This window comes from Carettochelys insculpta, chromosome 2 (genome assembly GCF_033958435.1).
Source record: "Carettochelys insculpta isolate YL-2023 chromosome 2, ASM3395843v1, whole genome shotgun sequence".
NCBI classification, from domain to species: Eukaryota; Metazoa; Chordata; order Testudines; family Carettochelyidae; genus Carettochelys; species Carettochelys insculpta.
Window position 1 is genome coordinate 113,560,004 of NC_134138.1, and position 25,667 is coordinate 113,585,670.

At 42.9% G+C, this 25,667-nt stretch overlaps 1 protein-coding gene across 1 annotated transcript in view; it reads left to right on the forward strand.

The window, feature by feature from the left end:
* Nucleotides 1–25,667, forward strand: part of CTDP1 (CTD phosphatase subunit 1) — a 189,663-nt gene that overhangs the window by 9,677 nt on the left and 154,319 nt on the right. The window contains exons 2-5 of the mRNA XM_074987564.1: nucleotides 10,656–10,739; nucleotides 12,219–12,312; nucleotides 14,108–14,236; nucleotides 15,186–15,336. Coding sequence (XP_074843665.1) covers nucleotides 10,656–10,739; nucleotides 12,219–12,312; nucleotides 14,108–14,236; nucleotides 15,186–15,336 — 458 coding nt within the window. The remainder of the gene's footprint in view (nucleotides 1–10,655; nucleotides 10,740–12,218; nucleotides 12,313–14,107; nucleotides 14,237–15,185; nucleotides 15,337–25,667) is intronic.

Genomic DNA, 25,667 nt, shown 5'->3' on the forward strand with positions numbered 1-25,667 from the left:
TGCTTTTTATAGTGGCTGCCCCGGGTTGCCCATGTAAAATGGCAGGGGCTGAGAGCTGGAAGCAAAGGCCAGCTTTTTCTTTGGGTGGGGTGAATGATGGGGGGTGGGGAGGTCACCTCACGCCCCCTTGGAATTTCTTCATGCCCTCAAGTTTGGGACACCATGATTTAGAATTAATGTTGTGCAACTGTCATATGATGTGCAACTGGCAGATCATTTGAATTATGATAATATTCTTTGCCATTTTGGAAAACTGGTATAGTTGACCTGGGATTTAAAATAAATGTCAAGACAATTAAGTCATTGCATCTTGGAAAAAGAGACAATAGATGATGTTGCACTGCAGCAACTGTGTCACTATAGGCCAAATAGGCTTTTATGTGTATCTGGAAATCTTTATTGTTGGTGGTAATAGTTTGATATCAAGGCTAACCTTAAAAACAGAGGTATCTTAGCCACCAATGCTGCACAGAAGCTAATGAAATTAGGGACCCACAGAGGAGTCCCTTTAGCAACCCTTAGAGTTGTACTTCCATAGTACAGGCTAGGGGCAGTGCACACTACATCCTCCCTCAGTTCCTTCTTGCCCACAGTGGTGGAACAACAGAATAGCTCTGTTCCAGCTGTCCACTGTAGCCTTTTCTCATGTTGTTGTCTCTCCCCACCCCCATAGTTGACCCTTATTATGATGTTGGCCCTGGCTCTGGCATTGGAGCTGTGATCTGACTTGGAGCTGAGCACAGAGGACTGCATAGGCACCACACAGTGCCTTTGTGGTGCCACCCTCCACCTGGCACTATCCTCCCTCTCTGGCTCCAGAAAACAAGATCAAGAGGACAGAGAGGGGTCATTCACCCCAATCCCAAAAAGAGTAGGATAAAGTGGCAGACAAGCATAAAGCCATGTCGTGCAGCACTCAGTCCCCCTTGGGTTTGTGGGGCCCAGCTTATTTAGAACTGAGCACCCAAGCCCTCTCTCCATCCCTCTCCAGACATGAATAGGACCCCAGACAACATTCACATGTGCTCCATGCCAGAAGCATTACAGGCTGTGCAGGACACGTTGACTCTGCTGGTTCCAGCCACCCAGGCCTCAGTGGTTCCATGTTTTAAGGGCAAGCACATGTTTGATGCAAGTGAGTCCTACCATGACAGTACTGGATTATATCCAGAGATGAGTCCAGGCACTGCTCCCAGGCACACAACGGCTAGGAGTCAACCCTGACCAAACCGGCTTCAATAACCTGCTCTTCATTTGTTGAGCTAGGAACCCAGACATTAGTTTTCAGCATGGCTCTCCAGCATGGGAGCCCAGGCCTTTGGAGGCATGTGCCCCACACCAATGATGGGAACACCAGTACCAAAGATTTCCAAGTCCTTGGTACAGTCATGGCACCAGCTCATGTGAACGATGAAGCTCCTCATATGGGCACTTTTCCCCTTGGCTTCCAACTAGTTGCAGGTGCCGATCACACTTCATCTCATGGACCAGGTTGTGGCGCCACTTGTGAAGTGCAAGGCATAGATTGCCAAACACCGGAGAGCATCACGTTCCTCAGTGGTGGACTCACTGTCATGAGCCCAGTACCTGATCTCAAAATGCCTAAATGGACTCCCCATTGCCAAACAATGGGATTTTGTGCACCAGCCCTGCTTCAGTCCGATGGGAACAAACCAACCCTTCCCAGTGGGACGTCCGACATTGATGCCAGTACAATGGCACCAGGGGCCCGTGGTTAGCCATGTGGTACCACTGAACTCTACAGAGTCTCACCTGCCCCTCACAAGTTGTCAGTGGACAGGACTTCAGATAGTCATTCAGTTCCCACCTGTCAGTCCTGCATGGAACCTTCTGTGAAAGAGACTTTTCATGCCCCTGCAAGCAGAGGAGGTCTGGGTTCTGGAATCTCCTGTACTGGGTGGAGTTCCAAGGTCCATGTCATCTCTGAATGAGGTTCTCACAGTTCCTCAAGGTACCAAGGACCATCAGGAGTTAATTGAAGACAGTCTTCTCCAACCTCTACTTGCAGGCGGAGGAACTCAAGGAACCCTCCCAGCTCCCTCTTCCTTGTGCTTTGTGTGGCAGCACTGGAAAGGATGACTTTGCCAGTCCACGATGGTCTGGTAGAGATCACTGAACCACTATGGCAAACTCTCTCTTCCCTGGACCATATCTCCAGAATGCAGAATATGAACATTTCATGCACTATAAGGCCAGGAATACCCCTGTTCTCACCCACTCTCTAACTCTCTGGTGGTGGAAGTTGGAAATCACAGGGAGCATCATCATGAGTCTACAGCAACCTATGAAAATAAGGACTCCCAGGTACTGGACTTAATTGGGTGCAAACTTGGTAATCCAGTTTCCAGCTGAGGGTGGTGGACCACCAGGTCATCTTAAGGCAGTATGACTTTGACCTGTGGCAGAATAAGTTGAAGTTGGAGGTCTCCCTTCTTGAGTTTGATAAAAATGTTGTTACGTACTCCTAGAGAAAGATACTGCAATGGCAAACGCAGCTGTTCAGAAGGCTTCAGATGAGGTAGACCCAGCTGCTTGAAGCTTGGCCTTAGTGATCTCAGTGCACATAGTGTCATGGGTTCTTCTGTCTGGACTCCCTCTCAAGGCACAATGCTTGTTTCAGGATCTTCCATTTTGATAGCAACAGACATCTGTCAAGCTCCGTGGGATTAGAGACTCGCGTGACATTTAAGACACTCGGTCTTTATGTCCTGGCTCCTGCCCATACACAGTTTAAGTTTGGGGGGGTGGGGTGTTCCCAAGTCAGAGGAGCCAACCCCGTCAGGAACCTTCAGACAAGCCAAATAGGAATTTATAAGAAGTGCACCTTTTGGTCCCAGGCTTCATGCAAGGGCAAGCAGGGTCTCAAGCACCTGTTTTTGTGGGATGCTCGCGGATCGCTTGCACCTCCTGCAATGTATGATGGCATATGCTTATGTCCTCCACAATGACAGACTTCATATGCATCCTGTGCAAATATGGCTAGTCTTGGACTTCTCCCAGTCCAGAGATCGTTTGGACAAAGTTCTTACCATCCTTGAAACTGTACTTGCTTCCATTCTAGTGATGCACTGATTCATTGTCCTTGATGGTCTCATTCCAGAGTTGTCCTCCCATTGACAAACTGGTGTCAGATGTGTCAGGTCTTGGCTGGGGAGGCCTTTTCAACAGTGTCAAGACCCAGGGCCTACGGTGTCCAGGCACTATGTGAGCATCAAAGACCTCAGAGCAGTGTATGTTGCTTGCATGACCTTCTGCTTTCACCTGTCAGGATGGTCAGAATCGTTACAGGCAATGGATCCTCGATGTTCTACATCAGTGGCGGGGAGAGAGAAGCCCATACATGGAAGCCCTCAAGCTATGGGACTTGTGTATCAAACATGACCAAGACCTCCTGAAAGCTCCCAGTTGCAGAGAAGTATTTCACAGAATACTTGAGCCTAGATTTTTTTTTTAAGTGGTTTCTGCGTGTGGAGGTTGATCATGTGATCTTCCAGAAGTGGGGGACTCCCTGAATGGATCTGTTTGCAGACATGCAGAACCGCTGTTGTCCTCAGTTCTGCCCCACATGGGGTCTGGGCACATGCTCCTTATCATATGTCTTTCTCTTGCTTACAGCAGATCTTCTGCCAATGAGGTTTCCCTTGTTTGATGTTGAGCAAACCTAGATGGCCCTAGCAACATTTGTTTGGGACCCTATTGTGTGGTGGTGTTCCCCTCCCAACATGGACAAAGCTAGACTGGTTGGAACTCCTGTTCCTACTATACCCCCACCTCATGGTGTGGATGCTGCACAACTGAACCCCAAGAAATAGGCCTGTTCAGAGGGTACCCACCAGGTCCTCTTTGAGAGCAGGAAACCCCCCTCACACTCCGACTGCCAATAGTGTGAGCCCATTCCAGCGGGGTGCAGGTCTCTTCAGCTGCATTTCCAGCTCATGTTTTGGTCCAGGACACTTCTTGTGCATCTGTGGAGTTGTTGGTACACATCTTTGCTGCATGCTTTGCCATTGTCTCCCAGGCTAGAGAGGATACTGGGTTCAGCAGAGCAGTACTGCAGCCTTGTTCCAATACTGCAAAGGATCATCTATTGTGGAACATACATGAGCAAGCACTTGAAGAAAAGACTGTTACTGTGCCTCTTTTGTGACTGGTGTTCAAGATTATTTGTGTCATGTCCTTTATGTTGTTGAAGCCTCCAGCAAGAAGGAACCAACAGTGAGGGGAGTGAACAGTTCCCCTTATACCAAGCTATGGAGGGGCCACTTCAAGGGTTGCTCAGGGTACTTCCATATGGGTACTGATACAGGAAAAAGTTCTGGCACTGATGCATGTGGAGAGCACACATGCCTATTGTGGTCTGGACATTAGCAATAAATCTTGGAGAACAGATAACTGGGTGAGTTTCTTCTGTTACCAGAGTGAAAATGTGTTAAACCAGTGTACATCAGTATTACTTTGTGGTCACTGATTTGGAAGCTACTGCATTAAATGAAACTGACTCTTGAAGGTTGGAGACAGTGGAGATAACTCCATTTGTTTTAAAATCATCTAGAGAATTTAAGACAGCAGAATGTGAAATTAGGGGATTGGGAGTCAAGACTATTATGACATTAGAAATGCGGCAGAAGACAAATAGAAGATAGAATGCCGAAGAAAACAATGCAAATGTAAGCTAGTCCTGCTTGACATAGAACCTGACCAACAACTAAATGGAAATACCTGACCAGGCTGGACAATAATGGAGGAAGGAAACTTGGACAGGAATGAATGGTGGTGGTGGTGATGTACTGTGTTTGCAAGGATGCCGTTGAACGAGAAGATGACTCTGATGGCAAGATTTGACGGCAAAGAAATTCAGTTCTTTCCAACAGAAAAATCAGGGTTGCTTTTTGTGTTAATACAGGAATGGCCATGCCGGGGGCCCTTGTTATAAGTCCAGGTTACAAGCCTAAATAATGCAACTTATAGTGAAATAACTTTTATAAAGGGGAATCAGTATCCACAAGGAATAATATAATTTGCATGAGATACATTCCCAGCAAACACAGTTCACACACGTGTGGAACATTAATGTACCTAAAGCCCACAAAAAGCAATAAATAGAAATAAATAATGATAAATAATAATAGCAATAAGATAAATAGAAAAAGATAAGCCAGCTTCCCGCAGTTCCCTGTCAGCCTCTAAATGACGTAAGTGCAGATCAGTGTGATTTTTGTAATGAATCTGCTTTCCTGAATTACTTGATGTATATGCAGAATCACTTACAGCGAATCGAATTATAACAAGGACCCCCTGTACTAGGTCAGACTGAAAGTCCATCTAGCTCAGTATCCTCTTTCCTGACAGTAGCCAGTGCCACATGCTCAAGGAGCAGTGGACAGAACAGGTAATCAAGTGATCCATTCCCTATTGCTCTCTCCCAGCTTCTAACAAATGGTGTTACCACTTGTTCTGTATAGAATTTATTAATTGTTCAGTGACTGACTTACATATTATATGTATTTTAATTTTAAGGTGTTCAGTTTTGTGAATTTTTTTTTAATTAACTCCTCGACTCCAAATAATTCATAGACATTTTGTGCTGCACTAAGTCATGCTATACTTGTTGACTTCCCTAACAGGATGGATAAAAATAAAAATTTGTTTGTTTGTTTGTTTGTTTTAAATTCTCTCATTGAAAAGTGTTATAATTAAATCTCATCACATATTCTTGGTGGCCACTTGATAATGAGTAAGACCTTTTCATGTCTCCCTCCTATTTGTGAGTCCGTTGATGGCTGATCAACCCTATTCTGGAGCTGCAGGTATTATCACAGAAGGGGAGGGTGTTGGTAGCTGTTGGAGGGGCACGGGGCAGTTTTTGATGCTCTTTTTTTCTTCTTCTCTGCCTCTCCTCATCTGCACTGCAGTGGGATCTCTCAAATTGCACCACCCCCTCATTGATTATCATTTCCCATTGGGGCTGGTGTTGGGTAAGGTTCTCCCAAGTGTCATCACCGATGCTGCACTTTTTCATGTGTGCCGTCAGCATGTCCTTATATTGCTTCTGCTGGCCCCCAGTGCTCTACTGTCCTTCAACTTGGAAAACAGAATCTGTTTCGGGAGGCACTGATCACACATGACAGCCAGAGAGCAAGTGAACAAGCTGGCACTGGAGCTACTTGTTGTGGAGGCCATGCAGGGACGAGTCTGTGTTATCCTTATCGACCCCTGGTGGCTCCCCCCATGTACATCATGGTAGGGCGCTGGGAGCTGCCCCAACACACTGTAGGGGAGCCAGAGGAGGGAGTGGCGGCAGGAACCGCAAGTGGCTCTCTAAAGAGCCACATGCAGCTTGGAGATGGCCAGCCACCGTTTAAAAATGGTGCTGCTGCCAGCTCAGCAGGCTGGGTTCTGGCCCTTGGGCCGCATGGCGGACACCCCAGAGCTAAACCTACATGCAGGCTGCACAGATTAGAGCCATTAATTTATTTTGAGACCTAACTTCCAGCCCTTGCTGCTTGAAGGTTGTAGGCTTTCAATTTCTGTTTCTCTGCAAAAAATAAACATAGTCTGGACAGGATTGTTGTTGTTCTGTGCTTAAGTGGTGGTGGAACTGATCCAAACAAAGCAGTGGAGTTGGTTAAGAACTTAGGCTATATCTTCATGTGCTGCTTCTTCCAGCATTTTTTCTGGAAGGAAGGGGCTTCCAGAAGGAGGGCTTCCTTTTTGAAGATTGCCGCCAGCTGTGTGTCTACATGTGTGTTTTGGAGTCTGGGACAGCTTCTTCCAGACTCTGACTCATGTGCCTATATGCTAATGAGGCGCAGGAAATTTACATCCGTGCCTCATTAGCATCTTCCGGACAGCTCATTACCGTGCTGCTTCGGGAAGAAGGGACATGTGAAGACACAGCCTTAAAGACAAAAAGATAGGATAGGATGGAGGCAGAGTAGAAAGGAACAGTGGTGTGGTCTGGAAGGAGGAAAGGAAGACATTGAGTGTCCACCCAGCTTCCTGTATTCCTCTGCACTTTTGCCACAGAAGAACTGTCATGGCTTCTGGGCATGAGAGAGACCCTCTTTTGTAATATTTTGAAGAAATTCCTTCCTTGGGTAAAAAAAGGAAAATGTGTCAATTGTAAGCAATGCAAAAGAGGTAAATACAAGGCTTAGTTGCAGGAATGAAACATCATAAGGAAAACCGCTCATGGGGGGGAATGTTACATGGATATGTCTGGATGTGGATTAGTTAGCTGTAACTTAATTCACTTTGCAGTGCACCAGTCTTGAAGACGCCGTGCGTTTTAGGATAAGTGTGTTTTAACAAGTAAATTTCCAAGCTGTCTGTTGTTTTGGATGTTGCTAGAGAAATTTAGCCTAGCTAATCCTTATGGTTTTGTTTAATTAACTAGATTCAGACCCTTTTACCCCCAAGTACACAGTTCAGAAGCTGCAGTAAAGAAAGCTAGAGTTGCTGGTTGCCACTGGGTATAATTTTCATATTTTATATTCCATAATACAGTCCCCTTATTCTGGAATATTATGGCCACAGATCATAATGATTATGCTTTGAGTCTCTTTCCTATTTTATTTCAGCATAACTCAGATTTCCCTAGGAAACCCCACTGAGTACTTGTTTTTTCAAATAACAGAAGTGCTCTTGGGTTCAGTGGGGCTTATTCCAAAATTAAGTGCACTCTGAGCACAATCTGAGTGTTTTTTGGTCATTTGGAATTCAGTCTGCATCCTTGCTGGAAAAAATGTAAATGATTAATTGAATAATAGAGTGAGAAGAACAACTTATTGATACACTCAGAATCTCAACTTCAGAGTTATCCGTTGGTACTTTTAGCAGCCGTGTTTCATCTAAACCTATTTCAGACAACAAAGTATCGGTAGCAAGCAAAAGATTTATATAATCCAGTGAACTCACCACCGTGAAGTCTTCAGTGAGGACCAGCAGTTATCCACAAGACACCATAGATAGAAAGATTGCGCTATTCATTTGTGCCACAAATTTTCCTTTTTGCATTAACCCTGTCAATGCAGTGTGAATTGTTGAGTCCTTATGACCAAGCTATACTCCATCTGGCAGAGCAGACATTGGGTGGAAGGTGCTGGATATAGTGTATGAGAAGGATCTTGAACAGGGTACAATAAGTACTGAGAGGCACTTTGCCAGTTTAAGCCTTGATGGGTGGATCAACGTATCCAATGATCTAGTAATGTGCCCATGTGCTGTTGGGGTTGCATATCTTTCAGAAACAGTAGATACAGCAGGAAGCACCCACATAACAGTATTTAGGAGAAGTGGCAGTGAAAGCTGTAATAAGTTGAACAAAAGTTCAACTGTCATGTGCACAGTGTTGTCACAGACAATGCTGCAAATGTGGCCGGGATAAGATACTTAGAAAAAATGGAAGGATGCTCCTTAAAAACGTACGGTTGCATTGCCCATTTAATGCATCTTTCAGCTAAAGACTTAAGTATGTTTTGAAAAACATTTTCTTTTATTCTTGAAAAAGTTAATAATACTTCTGTAGCAAACAATTTCCCTTCGGCTTCACTGAAGAGATCAGGAGGATCCAACTAATTCTTCTTCAAGATGTTTGATGGGTTTCTGTGCTGGAATGTTTTAAATAATTTATTAACAACGGGCCTGTTCTCATAAGAGTTTGTAAAGAAAACTGTTAAAATAGGTGGAAGTATCTCAGCCTGAAACAGACTTCCTTGAGTTGCTAACAGAACTTGTCACAGTTGTAATTTCCACTGCAGGCATAGAGAGAATATTTTCAGTGTTTGGTATTATTTACTCAGAGCTAATGACTGGCTGCTGAAAATGCAGGAGAACTTGTGTTTCAGCCGATGAATCAAAATGACAATGGGTATGGGGAAAATGAGAACTGGTTGTAGAAGTGTTGAGGATACCATACATTTACTGTTCTGGGGACTTGTCAGAATTAATACAATTTGAAATTTAAAAAAAACAGGTTAAAGACCACCTTCGGCTGGCAAATCAGGAGACACTGTCGCAGTTGCAAACGCAAAACATTTAAGGTTTTGCTCAATAAAATGTGTGTGTGTGTGTGTGTGTGTGTGTGTGAGAGGGAGGGAGGGAGGGAGGGAGAGAGATTTAGTGTTTACTATTCTGAATGAACTGCTATATACCGTCCTAGATGTTGTAAAATGCTGTATTGAGTTGTGAATTAATATGTTTTAGGGATCAGATTTGCACCATTGTTTTAGTAGTACGTGAAGTAGTATTAGGGGGAAACTTGGTTTAAATCAGTGATTTTCCTCAATGATTTAAATCAGTCCGGCCTGTTCCCTACTCCATTTATTTTTCTCACATTTACCTACTGAGGTCTTGAAATCTGCAGCTGTAGTACAACGGTTGTTTCTAAAATGTTGCAATCCCAAGTTGGTTTAAAAAAAATGGGAGGGTGAGCATCCTTAGTTAATGTTGTCTAATTTTATTGCAAGCCCTTTTTGTGGCATTCAGTGGTCAGTTTGTAAACAAAAATTTCAGCCAGTTGCTGACACTCATGCTTGCATTATTCAGGATATTCACACATGCATGTATGAAGCGCTTTTGACACATTACAGTAGAGTCCCGTCTGCTTTGGATGTAGGCTTCTTGTGTTATAGACAAGGTTTGGTCTTCAGGTAAATGACAGTCTCTTCATTTAAATGTCAATTTCTACATTTGTTTTTTTCATGAATTGCCTAGAATCTAAGTGGTCGTGTGTGTACAGTAGAAGTTCACTTATCCAACACCCCCTGGGAACTGGAGGGTGCTGGATAATCAAATGTGCTGGATATTGGTATGGGGCCAATGGCCCTGCTCTACTGGCTTTGCTGCCACTGCCTGGTTAGCTGTCCCCAGCCAGGTAAATGGATAACTGAGTTTTTACAGTATTTGATTTTAATGTACAATGTGGATGCAGTGTGGTTTTCAGGGACGCTTATGTCATGAAGGAAAATAGTCATGTAAAAAGATTGGACCAGTTGATGTTCCTCACCCACAAAAAAAGAAAAAGAAATAAGTAAAGATTAGTGGGACATCGTGTGTAAGTAACAAGAATATTATCTAATTATAATTGGCTCATATTTTTGGTTAATACACGGTATTCATAATCTCTGCCCTTGATAATGCTGGCACTATTGCATACTGTGTTTTTTTTTTTTTTTTTAAAAGATTATATTGGATAATTCAATTAGTAAGACAGGTTGAACCTTTCTGATCTGGCACTCTTGGGGCCTGGCTGATGCTGAATCAGAGAATTTGCTGAACTATGCAAGACCAGCCATGTCCTGTGGCTCTGATGCTGCGTCCAGCATTGGCCCTAGCTGGCGACGGTGAGGACAGGAAGCCCGGTAAATTTGGTTCCACCCACAATAAGCGGACACCCAGCTTGCTAAAATGCCTGATCACAGATGCTGCTGGACCCAGTGGTTCAACCTGATCTTACTTTGCCTCTTGTTAAATCTTTGAGCCAAAGTATGTATCTTTTATTGAGTGGGCTATTCAAAGCCTTGAAATGTATACTTCAGACTTCATTAGGTTTATGAATTTTGATGAATTGCTATTAATTCAAATGTTTCATAAATCAGCATTTCATTAAAATTGAATTGCTTTTGTGTTTGCAGAGGCATTTTGGTGAGATTGGAAGGATGTAGCCATCCTGTTGTTATGAAAGGTTTATGTGCAGAATGTGGCCAGGACTTGACTCAGTAAGTATTATTTAGGCTTTTATTTTTCTCTCCTGTTTACCCTGACACACAATTAAAATTTTTTTTTAATCTTAGTGATTGTTGTTTCTTTAGATTTTCTTCATTCCCTGTCCCTTCTGAAGCTATGGTTATAGCTAAGAATTAGGTACATAAGAATAACTTGGAATCTGAAAACATTGTACCAACTATTGATGGAGAAATTCATGTAATTGTGCTCATGATACTCTGTAAGAGAAAAGTTGATGCATTGGGACAGAAAGGATGTGTCTACATGGACACAAATCTTTGAAATAGCCATGCTAATGGCCATTTTGAAGATTACTAATGAGGCACTGAATTGAATATTCAGCGCCTCATTAGCATTAGGATGTTTCCAGTCGCGAAGCTTCAAAAGCACCGCTTTCGAAAGTACGCGGCTCAGTGCGGCTACACGGGGGTCCTTTTGAAAATGGTATATTTCCAATATATGTGCAGGTTTGCTTTTGTGAGGGATTTCCTCCTCAGACTTTTTTTTCCTTTTACGTGCTTAATACAAGATGCTCATCATGGGGGAGTGAACTTAACTCTGACTCCAGTTGCACTACGAGATTTTTGTCCTCAGTAACTCCTGTGAAATATGATTGAAAACAAAAGGATGAAATTTGGTCTGCTGAATCTCTGTTGTGGGTGGCGAGGCATCAACATAGGGTATTGACATAGGCAGACATCTTGGGATGAAGTTGCCAGGCTGGCAGTTACTTGCAAACTAACCCGTTTGGTGTAGAAGTTACCAATATGCTACCTTGTGGTGTCACTCCTTGAAGACTTGACATTGCCATCTGTTCTGTGGAAGGTACCTGTACGGAGGAACAAGGCATGTACAGTAGTTCTTTACATTATTTGTTGAAAGAATAAAAGTGTGCAACCATGGTGCTATTGATATGTAATAGCATTGCCCATATGGTTACATATGTGCATGTAAGTCATTATGTGCTTCAGGGAATGAGTTATTTTAAATAACTCCAAGTAACTTCAAAAGGCTAATTTGGAGGAGTTTAATTTCGTACCTCTTGAACTTAATCATTCAAATTTAAGTAAGCTTTTTTGTTGATATCCTTCTAAATCTGAATTCAGGAGTTTTAAAACGTGTATAATAGAGTAAATGCAACAATGTAAAACTTAATTAAATGTAACTTACTATTTATATTTTATATAGTACAGTCTTCTGAAGAGTTGTAGTAACAAAGGTTACAGCAAATAGTTATACTTGAATGAGCAAGTCTCTTGGGTTCGCACATCCATTTTGTTCAGTAATAGCTTCTTTAATGGATACCCCAAGAAAGGGTGCATCACACTGAATCAGCATATTGAAACAAAATCAAGATATGTGACAATGGCTGGCTGGTTTGATATTGCAGTTTTTGATGATTAACTGCTTTCACTGATGGAAATAATGCTGAAATGTACATGACTGAAAATTTTTCTTCCCTGTTTGATTAGGCTACAAAACAAGAATGGAAAACAGAATGTGCCATTATCCACAGCAACTGTATCTATGGTTCATAGTGTTCCAGAACTGATGGTTAGCTCTGAGGCAAGTTGAATTGCACTATTATTCCACAGTTTGAGATTTCATTTAGCTGGAGGTTCCTCAAAGAGGTGTGCCCGTTAAATATAAAATATTGGATTGGCCTCACTTTGAGAGGAAGCTGAGATTTCATTTAACATAACTCAGATCTGTAAGTCTTCACTATATACATGTATTGAATTAAATAATTGTTTGCTTAATAGTGTTAGCATGATATAGGTTATAAATCAGCATTAGCCATTGTGTCTGATCCTGCAGTATTTTAATGTTACTTACTTGCAAGGCTATGATGGCCTTTCAATGATAGCTTTAAAATCTTTGGCTTTCCAGGGGACTTCTGCCTTTTCAGAAATAAGCAGTTGATGCAAGTCTTATTTTCAGCACTTATCAACTTACAAAAGCTGAAATATTTCTGAAATCCAGTTTCTTCACATTTCAAGGGAAGAAAAGAGAAATGACCCATTCTTTTCAACAATGTTTTAGTGTCTGGGACATAGACTATGTATTGGAAAAGCTTGTACAGCCTAAATATTGCAATAAAACTTCTGAGCAGTAAAGAGGTTAAAATAAACAATGTCCCGTGTCATTGGCCTTTTTTGGGAAAGTGTCTTGAACATAATCAACTCGATCAAAAACACCGTCTCTGATTTTCATTTTTCACTACTTTTTATTATATTAACTTTCTCCTTTTTCTTTCTAGCTTTTCTCCTTTGTTCACTTTTTCATCTTCTTACTCTTCATTTTAGAAGTTCATAAACAAGTAGTTTGGGGGAAGGTGTCTAAAAAGATGCCAATTTTAGTGAAGCGCTCTAAAGGCTCAAATTGTGGTTAGACACACAACCTGAACTTGTGTAAATTGCTTGCATCTGACTGGTGCCCAGAAATCCAGTAAACTACTAGACCTAACTAAGTGATTTGTGTTTAATGGTAACTCCTTTTCTCCTGTGTGATGCTTTTAGCAATTTATAACCATGTTAAAACTTAAATGAGAAAGGAATAAAATGTCTCTCTTTAGTTCAGACAAATGTGATTAAATATGGCTTTTCATAATGTTGAATTTACTAGCCATTGAATTTAACACTCTTCTTTAGAGCTTAAAATTATTTGTAGAATCTATTTTGTTCCATTTGATAAATGTCAGTTATTCCTCCTTACACTTATTCTCTCTTTTGGAGAACAAGCTACATATGACTTATTTTGTTCTTTTTGTTATTTGCAACTTATATATTTTCATTTTTAAATATTGCTGTCAAAGTTGCAGTGATGTGAATTCTCCCTACCTGGAATTTTAATGATAGAAGAATTCACTGAAATGTAGAGGTTAATTTAGTTTTAACTTGGATACTTTAATTGTGTCCTGAGCCTATGGAATAAGGGAGCATTATCAGAAATTAGTTTCAGTTCTTGGATGCGCAATTTAAAACATCTGACTTTTTTAATGTGCTCAGCTTTTTCTGAAAATCAGGTCCCCCTGATAGATTTGAAGTTGTGCACCAAACTGTCAGTAGTTGCTTTTGAAAATGTTGGCCTTTAATAATTTTCAGTGCATTGGTACATTTTGTAGATTGGTTGCTTTTATTAAAAGAGCAACAGTGTTTGACAGATTTATATATGTAAATTATGGAGTTTCTTTTATTGAAAAATGGTTGACAAAGCAAGCAAAATTTAAAGTGGGTTGGTGGCAAAATCTATTGAGAAGTTACTGAGCGTTTGGACTTACAGTGAGTCATACTTTGATTTTATTTAAACTTTCAATGACTTGTCTCAGATTATTCTTAGTTTTTAAATCTCTTTATTACAGCAAGCTGAACAATTAGGACGGGAAGACCAGCAGAGACTACACCGAAACCGAAAATTGGTGCTGATGGTAGATTTGGACCAGACATTAATCCATACGACAGAACAGCACTGCCAACAGATGTCTAATAAAGTAAATATTATTTGCTGTTATGTTTGTGTGATCTGGCTTGAAGTTTTCTATTAATTTCTAATGAATGACAGGTGTGTAAGAATGTATGTTGTACATTAAAATGTAGGAGAAAAGCTTATCAAAGAGGAACAGTCTAGATAGGAAATGTATTTCAAAATTTTGTCATTAATGAAACATTTTGATTTATTTAAATTGCAATTATTTTTAAAGTAACTAATTTACTTTCCACCATTATACATAGTTCTGTGCTTTCTATTTTAGTTAGCTTAGACAACAAAGCTAAGAGAGTCATTTTTAATTCTTGGTTTTCATGCTAATATAGTGTTGTGTTCTCAGGTTCACAGCACTACAAAATAGTTGAACATAATGTTTTTAATTTAAAAATAAAATGCAGATTTCTGTTCATATCAGGGTGACTTTCCCCCATCTTATGTCATGTATTTTTCATATATCTTTGGAATAAGCGTCTAGTTTCTTAATTAGCGGCACATCTTCAGCATGAAAACCAAAAAGGAGTTAAAAGTGTCTTGGATGATACCTATCGACTTGTGTATGTCTGTTTATTCCATGGGTTTTGTCATCGAATTTAATGTTTTTCTGTCTCTTATTGCTACGAAAAAGGTGGTTTCATGTACAGGAAAATGACTGTACACAAACTAACTAAAAATTAACTTTCTCTTTTGTCCCTCATACAGTTCTTGTGTTACTTGTAACTAGTAGATTATAGTTGTTAAAATTTCCATCATCAGAGAGGGACTTCTGTATTACAAAGAGCAAAATATGCTCTGGTTGAATATATTTTTAAATGATAATCCTTACTCGGCTCAATTGGACTGCAGTAGGATCTATGAATAAAACAGATAAAAAGAGGTGTTTTTAGGCATTTTTTATCTTAATTAAGCTTAATTACTTTACAAGTAATCTTATGGGGTTATTTGTTCTCTTTTAGGGAATATTCCATTTTCAGTTAGGTAGAGGAGAGCCTATGCTGCATACTCGTTTGCGTCCTCATTGCAAGGAATTCTTAGAAAAGATTGCCAAGCTGTATGAATTACATGTTTTCACATTTGGTAGCAGACTTTATGCACATACCATTGCAGGTAAGTAGCACGCTACTGGGACTTTTCGAGTAATCAGCTTTAAAATACAGTGTGTCTTTGACTTTATTTTCCTTTACAAATCTCTGTCCACCTATACCTCTAAACGAAATTCTTTGCAAACTATAATGCCATTAAAGACCCCAAACTGTAAGCTAATAATGAAAATATTTAATTGACAATTTTGTCTGACTTTAAAGAATTGAGTTAGAATTCTTAGTTTGTGTGGAACCCATTCTGAGTATTAATTTCTCTTTTACTTAGCTACAGGTCTGTAGTTCTATTTTTAGGAAATGAGCTACAACTTTTCGTTGTGTTTTAAAGAAGGTCATTAGGGTGGATTAAATGATGCATATGGGTTTCATTCTATGCCTTTCTCAGCCTGGAAGCAACACTATTTTCAGGATAGGGAATGAACAGTATAAAAGTTCTTTTTCTGTCTCCCTTCTATTGAAATATTACTGTTAGTGTCACTTGGCAAATCAGCTGACATGAGAATATAAGAATGCCTTTACTGGATCACACCAAAGCTCTATCTAGCCCAGTATTCTATCCTCCATCAGTAGTCAGTGCCAGGTGCCCCAGAGGGAATGAACAGGACAGGTAACCATTAAATGTTTCAGTCCCTTTCATCTATCCCTCCCAGTTTCTGGCAAACAGAAGCTTGGAACATCATCTGTGCCCATTGTGACTAATAGTCATGGCCTTCACTCTCTGATAACGAGTTCCACGGGTTGACTGTGTTTTGTGTGAAGAAACACTCCTTTTGTTTGTTTTTAAACCTGCTGCCTATTAATTCCATTTGATGGAGTAAGTAACATTTCCTTCTTTATTTTTCTCCAACAGTCCTAATTTTATAGACCTCTATCATATCCCCTTCTGCCACTCCCTTATTTAGCTCTTTTTTCCTAACTGAAGCATCCCAGTCTTACTAATCTCTACTCATAGTGAAGAGGTGTTTATATGGAGATTTCAAAGAGGTGCTTCTTTGGTAGTTCTATTTGTGCATTTCTCTTGGAGCTGAGATTGGCTACTGGCATTTACTAGAGAATAGCATTTGTATTTTACAGTGTTTTTGCATCCATTCCCTTCAGGTCACAGATCTTGATTCTCAGAAGCTCATGAAAACTTGTTTCCAAATGTTTTCATTTAAAAAGAAAGAGAAATTTATGGTACCATTTTTCAACAGACAAAGGAAAGTTAATCAATGCTAGACACACATATATTAGGGTAGTATTGCAGACATGATCACTGCGACATGATGCAGTCAAGTAGCACTTTAAAGACTAGCAAAATAGTTTATTAGGTGAGCTTTCGTGAGACAGACCCACTTCTTCAGACCATATCCAGACCAGAACAGACTCCATATTTAAGACACAGAGAACCAAAAACAGTAAGCAAGGACGACAAATCAGAAAAAGATAATCAAGGTGAGCAAATCAGAGAGTGGAGGGGCGAGGGGGAAGATGAAGAATTAGATTGAGTCAAGTATGCAGACGAGCCCCTATAGTGACTCGGAAAGTTCCCATCACGATTTAAACCATGGGTTAATGTTCCGAATTTGAATGTAAATGTCAGTTCGTCCACTTCTCTTTCTAAAACGGAGCAATAATGTCTCTTCAGTAACACTCATACCTTGAGGTCATTGACAGACTGCCCCATTTCATTAAAATGTTGACTAACTGGTTTGTGGATCTGGAGTGTTTTGATGTCTGTTTTGTGCCCATTGACCCTTTGCCTAAGTGAGTTAGAAGTCTGTCCAATATACAAAGCATCTGGGCATTGTTGGCACATGATGGCATATATGATGTTAGTAGCGGAGCATGAGAAAGTGCCCGTGATTCTGAGAGTAACCTGGTTAGGTCCAGTGATGGTATTTCCAGAGAAGATATGTGGACAAAGCTGGCAGCGGGCTTTGTTGCAGGGAAAGGTTCCAGGACTGGTGTTCCTGGGGTATAGACTGTGGCTGTTAGTAAGGATCCTCATGAGGTTGGGAGGTTGTCTGTAGGAGAGAACAGGCATGTCACCCAGGGCCTTCTGGAGTGTAGCGTCCTGATTAAGAATAGGTTGTAGGTCTTTAATAATTCGTTGCAGTGATCTGAGTTGGGGGCTGTAGGTGATGACCAGTGGTGTTCTGTTCTTGGCTCTTTTGGGCCGATCTTGGAGTAGCTGGTTTCTGGGTATGCGTCCAGCCCTGTCGATTTGTTTTTTTACTTCTCCTGGTGGGTAATTCAGGTTTATGAATATTTGGTAAAGTTCTTGTAGTTTTTGGTCTCTGTCAGTTGGATCAGAGCAAATGCGATTATACCTAAGAGCTTGATTGTAAACAATGGATCTAGTCACGTGTGCAGGATGGAAACTAGAAGGGTGTAGATAAGTATAACGATCAGTAGGCTTTTGGTACAGTGTGGTACTGATCAGGCCATCCTTGATTAGTACTGTAGTGTCCAGGAAATGTATCTCTTGCATGTTGTAATCGAGGCATAAGTTGATGGTGGGGTGTAGATTGTTAAAGTCTCTGTGGAATTCTTCTAGAGCCTCTGTACCATGGGTCCAAATCATGAAGATGTTATCAATGTATCTGACGTAGAGGAGTGGTAATAGGGGACGAGAGCTGAGGAGTCGTTGTTCCAGGTCAGCCATAAATATATTAACATATTGTGAGGCCATGCGGGTGCCCATAGGAGTTCCACTAATCTGGAGGTATAAATTGTCCCCAAAACGGAAATGATTGTGTGTGAGAACAAAGTTACAGAGGTCAGACACCAGATTGGCTCTGGTGGCATCAGGGATGGTGTTCCTGATTGCTTGTAATCTGTCTTTATGTGGAATATTAGTGTACAGAGCCTCTACATCCATTGTGGCAAGGATGGTGTTATCAGGAACTTTTCCAATGTTTTGTAATTTCCTGAGGAAGTCAGTGGTATCTCGGATATAGCTGGGAGCGTTGGTGGCATAGGGTTTGAGGAGGGAGTCCACGTAACTGGATAGTCCGGTGGTAAGGGTGCCAATACCTGAAATGATAGGGCGTCCAGGGTTTCCAGGTTTGTGGATTTTGGGAAGTAAATCGAATAATCCAGGCTGCGGCTCAGATGGTGTGTCTGAGTTAATGAGGTCCCGAGTAGCAGCAGGGAGTTCCCTCAGTAGTTGTTGTAATTTCTTTTGGAATTCCAAAGTGGGATCAGTGGAGAGAGGTCTGTAAAATGTGGTGTTGGAGAATTGTCTGGCTGCCTCCTGTTCATAGTCTGAAGGCCCTGCGTGACATGCCTGTTCTCTCCTACAGACAACCTCCCAACCTCATGAGGATCCTTACTAACAGCCACAGTCTATACCCCAGGAGTACCAGTCCTGGAACCTTTCCCTGCAACAAAGCCCGCTGCCAGCTTTGTCCACATATCTTCTCTGGAAATACCATCACTGGACCTAACCAGGTTACTCACAGAATCATGGGCACTTTCTCATGCTCCGCTACTAACATCATATATGCCATCATGTGCCAACAATGCCCAGATGCTTTGTATATTGGACAGACTTCTAACTCACTTAGGCAAAGGGTCAATGGGCACAAAACAGACATCAAAACACTCCAGATCCACAAACCAGTAAATCAACATTTTAATGAAATGGGGCATTCTGTCAATGACCTCAAGGTATGAGTGTTACTGAAGAGACATTATCGCTCCGTTTTAGAAAGAGAAGTGGACGAACTGACATTTATATTCAAATTCGGAACATTAACCCATGGTTTAAATCGTGATGGGAACTTTCCGAGTCACTATAGGGGCTCGTCTGCATACTTGACTCAATCTAATTCTTCATCTTCCCCCTCGCCCCTCCACTCTCTGATTTGCTCACCTTGATTATCTTTTTCTGATTTGTTGTCCTTGCTTACTGTTTTTGGTTCTTTGTGTCTTAAATATTGAGTCTGTTCTGGTCTGAAGAAGTGGGTCTGTCCCACGAAAGCTCACCTTATAAACTATTTTGCTAGTCTTTAAAGTGCTACTTGACTGCTTTTTGTTTTGATAGTGTATAGACTAGCACGGCTTACTCTCTGTTACTATGCTACGTGATGGAATTGTAAATTTGGCTGTTTTTAACTCTCCCTCACTTCTCGTTTCAGTGTATTTATAAATTTCGTTAGATTTTTGCTTTTAAAATACTCTTTATATTCTGTTAGGATCAAATGAATGGCAGCTAAGGAATTCATTAGCTTGTGACGCTGATGGAAGAAATAAAGAGGTGTTAATCTGTTTTTCCATCTAGTGAGCATCGTCATTGAGTAGAACTGCACCTATTGCTATTATCCATATTCTTCCCCTGTCCCTCCTGTTGTGTTGTGTTGTGCTTCGCCTCTACAAAAGACACAACAGGGCTGTTTTTTATTGAGGACTTTGGGGCTCTGTTAGATGCCAGTGTTAAATAATGACCTGCTCTTCACAAGAGACAACAAATTGCAAAATTGGGATTTTACAGAAATTTTTGACCCACTGTAGAGTAAGGCGTTGAAGATATAATTTGATATGCTTAAAGATTGCAGGAGTCTTCTGTAACCTGAAATCAGTGATTTAGTTATAGTATCAAAGAACTTCTGCGGAGAAGGGAACGCTCTCATCCACTTTTTTTTTTTTTTTTTTTTTTTTAAACCACAAGACTTGTTCCCCATTGATTCTGCATAATTCATTATTTGGTGGCAAATTATATTTAGAGACTCCCACTTTGGAGGCCACCAGTCTTTTGTTTTACAAGCGACAGGGACTGTTTTTATTGCACAGAATAGAACAAAATGATCATGTGTTAACACACTTTTCTTTTGCTGATGGAGTATGGTTCTAGTTTGCTCAGGGAACAAGGAAATGAAATTTAAGCTTGATTCTTGTGCACGATAAACTTCAACACTTAGTCCGTGTCTACACTAGCCCCAAACTTCGAAATGGCCATGCCATCTGCTCACAGAAATAAGGGGACTTCGAAGTAGGCGGGGTCCTTTCGAAAAGGAGCCCCATTGGGACAAGCCGCGTGGCGGCGAGCTGCGTCAATTTCGAAGTGCCGGGGCCGCCCGCATGCTAATGAGGCGCTGAATATGTATTTCAGTGCTTCATTAGTAAACTTTTTTTCGAAGTTTGGGGCTTGTGTAGACATAGCCTTAGTGTGATAACATGGCACTCTTTAACTTTTGCTAGTTTATGCTGCAGTTTTCTGTGCTGAGAGGAAGAAAAAGTTAGTATGACAGTGATGGCCAAGTTACAGCAGTATGAAACTAGACATAGTTTCTGCATATGTTGAACACTTGATGGCAGTGTTGTTCAGAGAAATAATTTTTAGTGGGAAACCTGCAGTTAGTATTTACAAGGGAGTAGGGGTTAGTTGGAAGGGACTAAATGAGACAAGGAGAGAAAGATGATGAAACAAAGGGATCATTTTATTGATATGAAAATCTTAAACTGCTTTATCTTGACAGTTTTCACATATACCTTCTATATGCTTCCCCAGATCCAGTCCATCCTCACCCCCTTTTAACATGGACATAGTTTGGGGGGCGAAGGTGTGATTGCCTCACACCTGCAAGCTACTTGCAGATGCAAAGTGACACTGTTACTTTACAGCAGTTGTTTCCCCTGCAAACTGCAAGCCTCATCCAGGCATGGAAGGGGACTGGCAGGAACTGCACTTCATGCAGGGAAGTTAATAACTGGGCCTATATTGAAGGGAGAGGCATGGCCTCCTGGCCTTCCCAGTTCTGGTGCTCTTGGCTGGAGGTGCCCTAGCTGGGGTGGTTACACTTAGGTTGCCTCCAACGTCTAATCCCAGCTGGGTGGGGAAGACAGGATGTGGTCTTCTCCAGCAGTCGCTGCTCTCAGAATTGGGTCAGACCCATCTTTGGGATCCCTCTAGCTGCATGTAGTTCCATGGCTGCTACCTGTGCAGTGACCCTCCCTGTGACTGGAGAGTGGTGTGGCAGGAAGTGGAGTGGGGGAGGGCTTCTGCAGTTGAGAGAGGTTCCCAAAGGTGGATCTGATCTGGTCCTGGATGCAGCCCTTGCAAGTAAAGAGGAAGTCCCATCCCTTCCAGGACTAACAGCTGTAGTCCAGTGCATGGTAAGAAGCCTCAGCTACACCACCCAAACTCGGCTCCTTTCCAGCGGATTTCAGGGGAGAGACCAGATTTCATGGTCCATGACACATTTTCACAGCTGTTGAATTTGTTAGGGCCCTACCAATGTGTTATAACCTGGATGTTTTCTGTCGGGTGAGGAAATGGCATCAAATGTTCAATCAGTATAATAAATTAATTGCATAAACTCTCCAGATATCTGGACTTTCAGCCTCATATTATAAGACTTTTTATTGAAAATTACATGATTTTTTTAAATTGATATAACTGCTATAGGTACTGCTGTTGCTAATTTTATTATATAATACACAATCAGTTCAGCAAAATGTCAAATACATCCATATGCAAATGTGTTAATGCAGCTGACCTCTCAGTCAATCTAATTAACCTTTCTTTATTAAGGGACGTTGTGGTTGCATACCTGCTCTGAAAGAAAAATGTTTTAGTGTTTCATGTACCCTGGATCTGAAATTTTGCTGAATGGATTGGATTGTATTTTATCTTGCCTTTAAATTAGCTAAAACACCTTGTTGCATTCCTTCTTAACAAAGTGCAATCAGCAAAGATTTATGTAAATAGGTCTAACGTTTCAAGAAATCCTTTTATTTATTTTTAATACAAATGCATTAAAAATATTATAGGTACAATTTAAAACCACAAATTCATGAGTAAAAGCTGAAGCGGCCTATTAATTTACCCGTTATCCACAAATACGTACAAAATTTTTGTGACTTACTTAGGCTCATGACACAGCTACTGTCAATTTGGTACTGTAGAAGTAGCATGATAAATCTAATGATTTTGGGGATGTTAATTGTTAACCTGTAATCCTCACACTGCCGTATGTCATGGGCAGGGGCACTCCAGACTGGCTGGAGAATGCGCCCTCCAGCTCCCTGCTAAGTGATAGGGCAGTTCTTCTTTGAGTGGTCCCCGTGGGTGCTCCACAATAGGTGTCGGGCTCGCCCGGCGCTGCAGATCGGAATTCTTCTAGCAGTTTCTATTGGATCGCGCATGCGCCAACACGCACCGCTCCCTTGTGCGCCCTCAGCTATGTGTGCGATCCGGTCCCCGCCAGTTCCTTCTCAACCGCCATCGGCTGCAGACGGAATCCGCTCCGGCTAAAGCCAGAGACAGATAAGATAGTTGTTTTTTAAGTGTAGTTCGTTTGTTTTGTCACTATTTAAAAAAAAGAAAAAGAAGAAGAGAAAGAAAGAGAATATTAGACAGCAGAGAGAAGAGGAATGAAGGAGAGAGGGGTGGGCAAGAAGGCTGTTAAGCCGTCCACTGCCCTGAAGGCCGTGAATGTTATTTTGGGTTAGAAAGCACTGATTAGTGGCTAAGTACCCTGTTAACAGTAAAGACTCACCGCGATGGCTTCTTTGGGGTTTAAGAAGTGTGAGTCATGCCGCGAGGCTATACCGGCCTCTGATGGGCATAGTGAATGCATTCACTGCCTGGGAGAATCGCACGTTACCCAGAAGTGTTCCCACTGCGCTAAGCTTACAGCCAGCGCCAAGAAAGACAGAGAGATGAGGCTCAAAATGATCTTGTTTGATAAGGCTCTCAAGCCTGAACCACCGGAGAAGCCTCACGCAAAAGGGCCCTCTGGGTTGCATAAAAGGAAGGCAGCCTCTTTGACCCCCTCTGTGCAGAAGAGAAAGAAACTCTCCCTAGCTCGATCCTTGCCGGTGGGCCCAGTGGGCAGGACGAGTGGAACGCAGAGCCCCCAGCCGCGAGCTCATGAAAGCGGCAGTGCAGCAGCACACGTGGCAGAGGCCGAGCCTCCGATTACACAACAGGCGGCATGGAAGGTGCCGCGAGCACCAGCGTGGCAAGCACCGGAATCGGCAGCACCGGCTTCCGTGGTGCCGACGGCGCAGGGGCACCCGGCACGGAGCCTATTGGCGCCGGAGGAAGCTACCCACGCGGCACTGCCACTGACGGTGCCGAGATCCCCGGCACGGGAGGGGGCGGCGCCCACCCCACAGGGGAGGGGCAAAGCAAAAGCAAAAACTCGGCACCTTAGTCCATCTCCAGGCAGGGCTGCGCTGCCCTTCTCACCCAACCCCCCCCCCCCCCCCCCCCCCCGAGATACACATGCCACACCGCCGGGCTGTAACTCTACCGGCTTATCTCAGGCCTCCCTCTCCGTTCCTCCAACCAATTTTGCCGTGGCTCGGGCCACCTTCACCATTTTTGGGCATGGAGCCCCTTGAGTACTATCACAAACCGGCTTCACCACTATCTGTCGTCGCAGAGGTCCCGCTCTCCCAGACATCATGGGTACACTCCCCGATCGTGGTCCAGGTCTCCATCACCGGGCCCTTGCCCATGCTGCTATGGTCGTCCTCGTCATACTGAACACAGACACCGCAGTTCTAGATCCAGGGGCAGGTCCTCTCCTACTACTTGTCAATACTCCCGTGTACACTCTCACTCTGGGACAGGAACACGGTTGTCTCAGGGGGAATTAGGTCCAGAATCCCGAGACTTCCCTTCACAGTCCTCCAGGGAGCAAGTATATCACCGAACTCGGGAGCCAGAGGATTTGAGGGAGGTGTACCCCAGTGGTTCCTCCTCATCCTCCCCAGATGAGGCCATGGCCCCTGGGATGTTCCCCCCACCCCCCCCGATGACCTTAAACAATTCCAGGAGCTGTTCAAAAGAGTAGCTTTCACGCAGGACATTCAAATAGCAGAGGTATAGGAGAAGCACCATGAACTCTTGAAAAATTTGAGACCCCCGGCTTCATCTAAAATTGCTATCCCGCTGGATGAAGCCATTATGGAGTCAGCCACTAACATATGGCAGACTCCGGCCTCTATTCTGCCTACAAACAAGAGAGCGGATAAGAAGTACTTCATCCCAGCCAAGGGCATGGCATTCCTCTTTAGTCACCTGCAACCCAATTCTTTGGTGGTTGAATCATCCCAGCAGAGGTCGAAGACGTCTCAGTACAAATTGGGGGGGTGGGGTGGGGCGGATAAAGATGCTAAGAAGCTAGAGCTGTTTGGCAGGAAGGTCTATTCCTCTCTACCCTATTATTGAGAGCAGCAAAGTACGTGGCACATCTATCAAACCATAGCTTTGACAATTACTCTGGACTCACTCCCCTCATGGATTCGCTCCTGGAGCACAAGAAGCCAGTGTTAAAGGCGATTGTCCAAGAGGGCTATGCGGCGTCGCAGACGGGAGTCCAGGTTGCCCTGGACGTGGCGGACACAGCAGCACGTTCAACAGCCGCAGCAGTGGTAATGCGTAGGAAATCCTGGCTGCAGACGTCTGGTATCCCCAGAGACCTGCAGGCGAAGATCGTGGATCTTCCCTTTGATAAGCAAAAGCTGTTTGCGGACTCAACCGACTCAGTCCTCCACTCCAGCAAAGACTGGAGGGCCACACTTAGGACCTTGGGTATTTATACTCCCCGTACAAGAAAAAGAAATTTTATCCTCAGCAAAGACGCTATGCTTACCAACCACAGTGCGCTCAATATCAGCGAGGCTACGACCAAGGGCGCCATCAACAGCAGCAGCAGTACAGGGCTCCCAGGCAACGTTCTCAACAAAGCCGTACACCCTCGGGACAGGCCCAGAGACAGCAAGTTTGATGCATATGTCGGGGGCTGCACTATCAATACCATCGCTCAATGCCATTCTCATCTCATGTTCCATGATCGCCTCAAACCGTTCCACTCCCAATGGCAAAAGATCACCACAGACAAATGGGTGCTAGAAATTATAGCCACAGGTTATACGATCCCTTTCCAGTCACTTCCACCAACGAAGCCTCCCGCCTGGCTTCATCTTGGGGACGCTGCCCACAAGGCGAGGCTGAAGCAGGAGGTGGATCGCCTCATGTTCATAGGGGCGCTGGAAAGAGTGCCGGAACAATTCCAAGGGAAAGATTTTTATTCACATTACTTCCTAACAGAGAAGGAAACAGGAGGCTGGAGGCCGATTTTGGATCTATGGGGCCTCAACCGTTACTTGCGCAAGCAACGCTTTCGGATGATCACAGTTGCCTCCATACTTACGGCACTGGATGATGGAGACTGGTTTGCAGCCCTCGACTTACAAGATGCTTACTTTCATATAACAATCCATGCGGCACACAGGCGCTTCCTCCGCTTCACGGTCGGCGGGGAACTTTTCCAGTACAGGGTTCTTCCGTTCGGCCTGTCCTCGGCCCCCAGAGTCTTTACCAAAACCCTGGCAGTGGTA